The sequence below is a fragment of the Bison bison genome, unplaced genomic scaffold (assembly GCF_000754665.1).
Source record: "Bison bison bison isolate TAMUID 2011002044 unplaced genomic scaffold, Bison_UMD1.0 scf7180017864280, whole genome shotgun sequence".
NCBI lineage: Eukaryota > Metazoa > Chordata > Mammalia > Artiodactyla > Bovidae > Bison > Bison bison.
In genome coordinates, this window is record NW_011494852.1 from 6,216,283 (window position 1) to 6,226,507 (window position 10,225).

General features: G+C 54.5%; 2 protein-coding genes across 2 annotated transcripts in view; one reads left to right on the forward strand and one right to left on the reverse strand.

The window, feature by feature from the left end:
- Positions 1-1,334: 1,334 nt before the first annotated feature.
- Positions 1,335-7,625, forward strand: PSMD8 (proteasome (prosome, macropain) 26S subunit, non-ATPase, 8). Its single transcript, XM_010849188.1, is given in 7 exon segments — positions 1,335-1,697; positions 2,713-2,785; positions 2,912-3,014; positions 4,413-4,578; positions 5,050-5,150; positions 6,272-6,383; positions 7,062-7,625. Coding segments are annotated over 7 exon segments (1,056 nt in total). The 3' UTR covers positions 7,200-7,625.
- Positions 7,626-7,720: 95 nt separating this feature from the next.
- GGN (gametogenetin) overlaps positions 7,721-10,225 on the reverse strand; it is a 3,353-nt gene continuing 848 nt past the window's right edge. Inside the window, 3 exon segments of the mRNA XM_010849311.1 lie at positions 7,721-8,281; positions 9,153-9,775; positions 9,778-10,224. Coding sequence (XP_010847613.1) covers positions 8,164-8,281; positions 9,153-9,775; positions 9,778-10,224 — 1,188 coding nt within the window. The 3' untranslated portion in view covers positions 7,721-8,163.

Here is a 10,225-nt window from a genome sequence, read left to right on the forward strand (position 1 = left end):
CATTGCAATGAGTAAAGTAAAGTAAAGTGAAGTTGCTCAGTCATGTCCGACTCTTTGCGACCCCATGGACTGTAGCCCACCAGGCTCCTCCATCCATGGAATTTTCTAGGTAAGAGTACTGGAGTGGGGTGCCATTTCCTTCTCCAGGGGATTTTCCGGACGCAGGGATTGAACCAGGGTCTCCTGCGTTGGGGGTAGATGCTTTACTGTCTGAGCCACCAGGGAATCAATCATTGCAATGACAAGCCTGTGCATTTAGAAGTGGGTGCTTTCACTTGGATGTCCCAGGTTCAATCCCTGATTGGGGAGCTTGCTGCTAAGTCTGCTGCTAAGTCGCTTCAGTCGTGTCCGACTCTGTGCGACCCCAGAGATGGCAGCCCACCAGGCACCCCCGTCCAGGCACCCCCGTCCCTGGGATTCTCCAGGCAAGAACTCTGGAGTGGGTTGCCATTTCCTTCTCCAATGCACGAAAATGAAAAGTGAAAGTGAAGTCGCTCAGTCGTGTCCGACTCTTAGCGACCCCATGGATTGCAGCCCACCAGGCTCCTCAGTCCATGGGAGTTTCAAGGCAAGAGTACCGGAGTCGGGTGCCATTGCCTTCTCCAGATCGGAAGCTTAGATCCTTGGCAAATGGGCTGGGCGGGGCGGAACCGCGGGGGCGGGGGCGGGGGCGGTACGAGCCCAGCGGAGCGTGGATGAAAGACACAATTTATTTACACATTCGTTCATTCATTCAACAAATATTGTCTTCCTCGCGCTGGGAATACAGCAGTAAAGAGAACTGATAAATATCCTTACCTCTTATGACATTTTAAATGATGGAAGACAAGAGAATTGAGAAAAAGTAGATGTTAAATAGGCAGGTGTGATATAGATGGAGGAATCAGGGGTAGGATAAAAAAAAAAGAATTGGGAATTCCCTGCATATATGGTGGAATTTAAGCCATTAATACTGGATGATTTTTGTAAAGTTTATGCGTATTCGTACAAGCTTGGAGAAAATGTGGAAAGATGCACTGAGAAACTAGTGAGAAAGATCTAGAGTCAAATCTCAGCCGTTAGTCTCTTGGAAGTTTACCCAGTCTCTCAAAGCCTGTCTGTAACATGGGAAGAATAATAGTTAATCAAGTGGCTCCACCACCGCCACCTCTTGGTGTAGAAAGAGGTGCCGCGCAGGTGAAATCTCCAAGACACAGAGCCCAGGGTGAAGCCGGTGCGGCCATATTGGCTACGGGAAGTGCGGAGGCGTTGCGACCGCTGCCATTTTCAGTTAGGGCATGGGGCGACTTCCGGTTACCATTTTGAGTGACAGTAGAGGCGGAGCTCCGGCTGACATGTTCATTCAGGGCCGGGCTTCGAGGGCACCTCCCTGAGAGCGACTGAAGGCTAAGCCCGGCGGGCGGAGGCAAACCATCGTAGCCTCGCCCCCGATTTGGGGCTCCACCTCCCGGCCCCACTTCCGCCGGGGGTGCGTCGATAGGCGTCGCTGCCGTAAATCGGGCTGTCGGTTTGCCGCATCACGGAAGATGGCGGCCACGGCGGTGAACGGGGTGGCCGGCACCTCGAGCTCGGGGTCTGCGGCGGCTTCGGGCGCGATCCTGCAGGCCGCGGCCGGCATGTACGAGCAGCTCAAGGGCGAGTGGAACCGGAAAAGCCCTAATCTTAGCAAGTGCGGGGAAGAGCTGGGCCGTCTCAAGGTAAGGATCGGCCGGGGGTGCTTCGAAGGGTCCAGACCCAACCGAGCTTCGGGCTCAGGGGGAAACCGCGGCGCCGACGGGACTAAGGCGGACTGGGCTATCTAATAGGGTGAAGGATTCAGAGGACCCGAAATGCGGTTTGGAGGCATGTAGATGTGAGAGGGACCTCGAACGGACTAAATGCGGCCCCACGGTTGGGGGTGATGGAGAGGGTGTTTCTGGCACACCGAGTGAGAGGTTAAAATTTTGGTGCTTGGAGGCCTAGCTGGTTGGAGTGGTAGGATGGGGCTGTCAGCTTTTGTGATGTAGGGTTCTGGCCGCCACCAAGTGGGAAATGAGGACTGGACAGGGAGATGGAAGAAGGAGGCTGGGATGATGGGGTTCGTGGTTAAGACCAGACTAAGCTGGGGTCCTAAAAATCTGGGGCTTAGGGATAGATCTGTGGAGAGAGGGGCCCAGCTAAGTTGTGAGGGCAGGATTGAAGCTGGGAAAAATACTCTTAGAGCAGAGGACCTTAATGGGGCTCGGGTTGCTTCAGGCCAGGTGGAAGGGGTACAAATACAGTGGGCTGGACCACGTTACTGAGGTGTGTGGGGTGGTGTCTGTTAAGGGATGATGTGTGAGCTGGACCATAGGAAGAGATTAGCCCCCTTTCCTCCTTGGTGTAGGTTGAGGTGGGTAGCTGGTCCCAACCCAGCAAGGTGTGGGAAAGTGTTGCCAAAGAACCGAAGAAGCTAGTGTCTCCCCTCCCCCTTGATTACACTGGGTCAGGCATGGAGTGGGTCTCTCCAGTGGGTCTATTAATACTTGTAACATGAAGTCATCCTAAATGAACCCACATCATGTGTCCAGGCCCTGGTCTGACTGACTCCTTTAATACTCATAACAACCTTATGAGTCAGGGATGATGGCTAGCTCCATTTTCTAGGTGGGAAAATGAAGGCCTAGATAAAAGTAAATAACTCATACTTAAAGTCCCATCTTCTTTCCTTCCTTCCCCTGCCCTCCTCTTCAGCTGGTTTTGTTGGAGCTCAACTTCCTGCCAACCACAGGGACCAAATTGACCAAGCAGCAGCTCATTCTGGCCCGTGAGTGTCACTGGAGTTGATTGGGGGGGGGCGGTTTATGGACTTAGGTTGTGGCAAGAATGGTAGCAGTGGTGGTCAAGGTCGGGACTCTGGTCACCTCCTGAGAACTTCCTCTGTTGCCTACAGGTGACATACTGGAGATCGGGGCTCAATGGAGTATCCTACGCAAGGACATCCCCTCCTTCGAGCGGTACATGGCCCAGCTCAAGTGCTACTACTTCGATTACAAGTGAGGATGGACCTGGCCCCTAATTTGGGGTGTGTGTGTGTAGCAGCTTCCTTGGTGGCTCAGTGGTAAAGAATCTGCCTGCCAGTACAGGAGATGGGCAAATCCCTGGGTTGGGAAGATCCCCTGGAGAAGGGAATGACAACTCACTCCAGTATTCTTGCTTGGAAAATCCCATGGACAGAGGAGCCTGGCGGGCTACAGTCCACGGGATCACAAAGAGTTGCATGCAGCTGAGCACACAGTAGTGTGTGTGTTGGAGGGGGTGGGTGGTTTACATGGCAGCTTTATATCCTTGTTGCTCTAGCCACTTGGGACATCTTCCTTCACCTGGGAATTCCCCCTCTGCATAGCTGTGTGCCCAGAAGCCTCAGGGTTCATGGTTGGCCTGGAGGGCCTGAGTCTGGGATTATGCCGTCCAGTCTCAGTTACCCTCTGGTCTGTCTCCTTCTTCACATTCCCATTCTAAATTTCCACTCCCCAAGGTAGCCACAGTCCTGTTTTACCTGCCTTGATCCCAGCCTTGCTCTCTTCCATTCATCCCTCCATGGCAGCTGGTAGGATCTTTGTGACGCTAAAATTTGACCATGTTGATTGTCTGCTTAGAACCTGTCATGACTCTCCGTAGCACTCAGGTTTCAGACCAAGCTCTTTCCTGTGGTCTCCAATGGGGTATCAGCCCTGACTCCTCTGTCTGTGTGTCTCCTGTCCCGGCCTTGTCTCTCCTACTGGACTGTGAGTCTTCTAGAAACAGAAGGGTCTTGGTCACTGTTGGGTCCCAGCACAGCCTAGTATGGAGCCTGGCCCAGAGCAGAGACTCACTGACTGCACGTTGAATATGAAACTGAATGGTTTCATAACCGAATGGGGTTTCCATGGAGACTGATGGGTAAGAATTTGACAGGAGAAGCTTGGAAAACCGAATTTGAAGCTATTTTTCCCCTTTCCTGATTATATGATCTTGGGCAAGTGGCTTCACCTCTCTAATTCTGTTTCCCCCTATAAGTGAAGGTAATGCTTATTAATATAATTAGCACTTCTGTGGTATTTGTTGGGGCCAGATACCATTCTAATCACTGTACCTGGATTAAATAACTTAATCAGTTAACCTTATTCATTTAACCCACCTCTATGAGATGGGTACTGTGATGAAACCTGTTTTACAGTTAGGGGAACGGAGGCTTAGTCACTTTACTGGAGAGGTCACTTTCTAGGGCCCATATGATTGTGACTTCTTTATGTCTCTTTGAGCCTCAGTTATATCTGAAAATCCAGGAACTAGTGGTCCTCCAAGGAGAGAGCATCGGGCAGTCATCAGGGTGGATCCCTGGAGCCTGTGGTGTGGGGAGCCTGGTTGGCACCTAAGCCCTCCTTACCTTGGATTCCCACTCTGGTCCATAGGGAGCAGCTCCCAGAGTCAGCCTACATGCACCAGCTCCTGGGCCTCAACCTCCTCTTCCTGCTGTCCCAGAACCGGGTGGCTGAGTTCCACACAGAGCTGGAGCGGCTGCCTGCCAAGGACATCCAGACCAACGTATACATCAAGCATCCGGTGTCCCTCGAGCAAGTGAGGCTGAGGAAGCGGCTGGGGGAGGGCCTGGCTAAAGGGAGGGGTGCAGGGAGAGACACTCGGGAGGGCTTCCTGGAAGACTAGGCAGGGCTCAGCCTGAGGACTCATTTGCTTATTTGTCTAACAAATATCGAGCCCTAGCCATGTACGCAGGCACTTTGGTTGGTTTTCTGACTGTACAGTGAACAAAACAGATCAAATCTCAGATCTTATGAGGTTGACATTCATATGAGGAAGCAGATAGTAAATAAAATGATTGTGTGTGTCTGTGTGTGTGTGTGTATGTACATACCAGGGAGGGCTTCCTAGAAGAGGAGGACCCCATCTGCATGGGGAATGGTGACTATGGCAGAGTGGTCTGGCAGAGTGTAGATTATGGAGGCACTGGGATTACAGTGAGGCCCCAGTGGGGATGCCTCTCTGCTGCCTCTTCCTCACCCTCTCTTCTTCCCCACCTGTCCTCTACAGTACCTGATGGAGGGCAGCTACAACAAGGTATTCCTGGCCAAAGGCAACATTCCTGCCGAGAGCTACACTTTCTTCATCGACATCCTGCTTGACACTATCAGGTGTGTGGGGGCTAGGGCCCTGCGGAGTGTAGAAAGAGCTTGGACTCCAGAGTCAGATAGCTCTGTGTTTGAATCCCATTCGGGCCACTTGTGATCTGGGGAGGCTGGGCACATGAGTTTCCTTTTCTGTGAACTGGAACTGGTCATGAGATGGTGGTAAGAGCCCTCATCTCACTCTGGGCCGTGTGTGTGTATGGGCCCATGGAATTCGACCCTGAGCATGGGCTTGGTGCCCAAACTGCTCAGCTCAGTGCTCAGACAGAGACCTGGCTGCCTTTCTCATGGAAGTACTCCTTGAGTCATCTGGCTTCACCTCAGGTCACCTAAACTGTGGAACCTCAGTTTTCTGTTCTTTAGAAGCGGGCCACCAAATCCCGCTAGCTCCTTGGGGGTTGCTGTGTACACAGGTGGCACTGCATGGGTGGATGGGCGTGACGTGTACAAGTCCATGTGTTCAGGTAGTATCAGAGTTGGTTCACCCGGGCAAAGCGCCAGACTGAGTGGCGTTTTCATTCCTCCAGTGACAAAGCTGGGCCCAGAGAGGTGCGGGGAGTGAGGAGGGGCAGTTGAGTAGGTTTAGGTTATTTTTAACTCTGAAATATTTCTACTCTCTGCAATGCACAGGGAATAATATAATGAGTGCCCACATACCTACCACCTAGCCTAAGAGATATTAATAAATACCTCACAAACAGGCAAGCTCCTCCTTTTCACTAGTTTTTGCCCAGAGCTACTCCCTTGTCCCATTTCAGTGCCTTGATGTCTTGCTGTTTTTTAACTTCAGTGTTGACCTCTTAAAGTGGGTACAAAGATCCCCCTTGGGATTGGATCCTGTGGGGAGGGTGTTAGGTGAAGAGATCCCCTTATGTGAATCTGAGGCTCAGTTTCAGTCAAGCCTGAAGTCCTGAAGTGGCTAGGAGTGAGAATCTGAGCCTGGGCCCAGGAGTCCCAGAGACCTGAGTGTGTGCCCTGCTGTGGCCCTAGCTTTGCAGCTCTAGTCAAGCTACTCTCCCCTGAGCCTCGATGGGATAAATGGGGCAGGTAACATACTTCAGTTGTAAGTGCTGAATTGAAGGACCAGGCCTTGTCTGTGCACAATAATGAGACTCATCTTCCCCCAGGGATGAAATTGCTGGTTGTATCGAGAAGGCCTATGAGAAAATCCTCTTCACAGAGGCCACCCGGATCCTCTTCTTCAACACACCCAAAAAGATGACAGACTACGCCAAGAAGGTGGCTGGGGTGGAGGTCAAGGGACCATAGGTGCACTCACTAACAGCAGGGAGGGATGGCCTGGAGGGACACTGGAGCAAGACTCCAGTTGTGTGACCTCAGGCAAGTGGCCAAACTGCTCTGAACTTCAGTTTTCCTATCTGTAGAAAGGGGCTAGGGTTTCATGTGTGGGATAAGCTGAGCCCAGCACCTGGCACCAGCCAGAGCGGGAGGCTTAGCGCTTGATGGTGTCTGTCCTCAGAATTCCTTGGAGAGTGCAGCTTTTCCCCACAAGACTTTGGTTCATTGGCTCTGGGGTGTTTGTGTGGGATCAGGGTCCCTGGAGGTGCTGATGCTTGTGGTGGAGTAGCCCTGATGACTGACGAGGGTCACGGTCAGACTGGAATAGGTGAAGCTCAACTCGGGTGATGGGGACAGCTGATATCTAATGATCGTTTACTCTGGGCCATTGTTCTCAGTACTTTTGATTCATATGATTCCCCACAACAGACCCAGAGAGGTGTGTGATTAGGGTCCCATCTCAAACATGGAGAAACGGGGGCACAGAAAAGTGAAATTACTTGCCCAGGGTTGGTGAGGAAAGTGAGCCAGGGCCTACATGGGTTAAGTGCTGGCTCGGGGGGCTGGGGAGGGTGTGTGTGATCACCCCACCCATCTCCCATCTCTCCTTTCTTGCAGCGAGGGTGGGTCCTGGGCCTCAACAACTACTACAGCTTTGCCAGCCAGCAGCAGAAGCCGGAAGATACCACCATCCCTTCCACGGAGCTGGCCAAACAGGTCATCGAGTATGCCCGGCAGCTGGAGATGATCGTCTGAGCTCACCAGGCACTGGGGTGGGGCAGGGCTTGCATTATTTAAGGCAGTTGCAGTGCAGAGTTCCCCCCACCCACAATAAAGATGGATTGACATTTTCTTTTAGGCCCTTGTCGCCCCAAGTGGACTGGTAGGGACATAAGTTCTTATCTCTGAAGAACTTGGAAGTTTGAGGGCACGAGGAAGTCTGAGATAACCCTGGATCAGCCTCTTTCCAGTGGCCATTGCTCAGAGTCTCCAACACAGGTGCCCACTGCAGGGCCCAGTGGCGCTGTGGCCTGGGGGAGGGACAGGCCCCAATAGAGGAACTATTGCGGCTAGCTGTGGACACTCAAAGGCCAGGCCAAGGTACCAGTGTTCAGTGAAGGGGGTGAAATGTCCTGATATTGAAAAATACTTGCAGTGAATTAAACCAGTTTTTAAAAATGACAGGCTAAATCGACCTCTGTGGAACAAAAGGCACAAGGCCCTGGCCAGGGTGGGCCTTACTCCCACTCTTCTGAGCCAGTGCTCTGATGTAGGACCTCTGTACCTCCCAGCCTATGTTTCCTGCCTTTGAAGTTCTCAAGGTGTTGAAGGCAGAGTCCAAATTTGGGCCATTTGTGTGATTTTCAAGATTTTCTTTGAGTCAGTTTCCCCAGCTGCATAATGGGAATGAATCATTCCTGCTTTCCAGAGTGATTTGTGCTAAACCCTGAGCTTGGCACCAGATTGATTGGTTGGAAATGCAGCTGATATTAAGGGGAATGAGAACGTCTCACCTGTGGCCTCATCAGTCCACATGCTGGATGAACAGAACCTCCCTTATTGCTGGTCCTGGTCCAGCTTCCTGTTCGCAGGATATGGTGCTTTCAGGGAGACCTCTGCCCCACCTCAGCCCTCCAACCCTTAGCTGGCAGGCATCTCGGCATCTGGATAGTTATTTTATTGTCAAGGAGGGGGAGGCAGAGGGCATTGGGCAGACTACTCAGTTGGAATGGGTAGCCTGCAAGTCATAGTGCTCCAGCCCGGCTACCAGGGAGCCGGCCAACTTGATGGTGGCGACCCAGGGTGGCTCACTCAGGTGGTTGGTGGGTGTGCTCAGCCTACAGGGAGGGTAGAATCATCAGAACCTGTGTGGCCAGGCCTTTACCCATTCTAGGCTCCTCTCTCCATCTGTATAAGAGACCATGACTGAATATCCCAAAGGGAGTTTAGATCAGGGCTGTATCTGAGTAATAAACTTAGTAGGAAAGAGAGCTGAGGGCTGGTGATAATGGTTCCCCCAACTCCCCCTCCAGGCCCCAGCTGAGCCCCAGAGGTTCCAGGGCAGAGGGTCTCCCTGTGACTCAGGACCCAGGGTCCAACAGACCCGGATGATGACCAGATTCTGAGATTAAGGGGTGAAGGAGAGGTAACCGGAGGATGCAGTGTCTCCCCTGAATCTGCAGAATCAAGGGTAATCTCTGCAGGACAAGGACTGGGACATCAGGGCCCTCTGGTGGTCAAAGACTGGAGCGGTCAGGAGTCAGGGACTAGGCCTGGGGCTTCCTTTGGAAGCCTGCATTTATAACCATTTGGTTCCAGAAGACCATCATCTTCTCTGTCCCTGAAGAGCTTGGGACATGGTCCTTCTTAATGTCATCGGGGACGGGGTCAAGGAAGTGAATAGGATCAGGCCAGCTGGGACCAGTACCCCTGATGGCTCCAGAGAGTAGCAAGGGAGGTTATCCATCAGAGGTCTGGATACTAAGGGGCTGGGCCAAGGTGTTCTCTGTCAGGGAGCAGTGTGCTATTAAGGCTCCTATTGGTTCTGAAAGGTTGGAGTTCAGTTGGGTTTAAGATGCAGCCAAGGGGAGGGTCTAGGGACAGCGGGGGTCAGGAGGCCAAAAGGTTGAATGGGGCCCCTCCAGGAAAGTGAAGTTCAAGACTTGGAGGGGTATCCCCTCCCCTCCCTCCTCCCTGACCTCCCCTCACCAGGCAGACACGTTTCTTGGCAGGCGGCGGTGGCGTGGCTGGTGGCGGCAGTAACACTTGCAGGGACAGGAGTTAAGCACCTGGAAGGGTGGCCAGTGGCGCGCGGCGCCCGAGTTAGCTGTCCCCGCCGGAAGAGCTCCGCTGCCACCACCCCCTGCACCACCGCTGTCAGTCACAGTAGTGGCTGTACGTTCGCGGGGACCATCTCCGGGGGCGCCATCCTCACGCGGAACCGCGCGGGCTGCACGGGGACCCTTGTTCCTGCGCGTGCGGGTCTTGGCGGGCGCGGGCGCGGGCGCAGGTGGCAATGGCTCGGCCATAGTGGGAGCTGGAGCCGGGGATGGGGCCGGGGCCAGGGCCAGGGCCGGGGCCGGGGCCGGGGCCGGGGCCGGGACCTGGGCCTGGTCAGCAGCCAAGGCGGAGGACAGAGAGGGAGCCGGGGCGGGAGTCATGGCCGACTCCAAGTGGCCCGGGCCCGGGGCGGGCGGGAGCGTCACGGGCAGCGGCGTTGTCTGGATCACGGGCGGCTGCGGTGTGGGAGGCGGCGCTGGAGGCGGCGTGGGTGGTGGCGTGGGCGGCGGCGGCGGCATCAGCTCCGGGCGGGCCGGGAGGCCGGGGGCGCACAGGGCTCGCCATTGGTGGGCGCCGGGAAGATGAACATAGGCGGCGCCAGCAAGGCGGGTGCGGGCCTCCGGGACCCGGGAACAGGATGCATCTGCCCTGAAGCAGGCGGTGCGGAGCCCCAGGGCCCTGAGAAAGCGGCTGCGCGTCGTCTGGGCGCCCCGACGCCTCCGCCAGCTCCATTGAAGCGAAAGTGGCGTTCAGGGCCATCAGGAGGGCTTACCCAGTCAAATTTGGGCTTCGAGCCTGGGAAGGTGGTGTAAGGTGGCGGCGGAAGAGTCCGGGCGTGGGACGCAGAAGCCGAGGGGGGTCCAGAACACCCCTCGCCGTCTCCATCACCGCCCTCTGCTTCCTGAGTTGCCCGAGGCACCTCTCCCGAGGGGCGAGAGGCCCCTGGAGCCAGGGGCCCCTGCTTCAGGACCTCAGCGTAGGAGATGGCGCCCGAGGCGGCG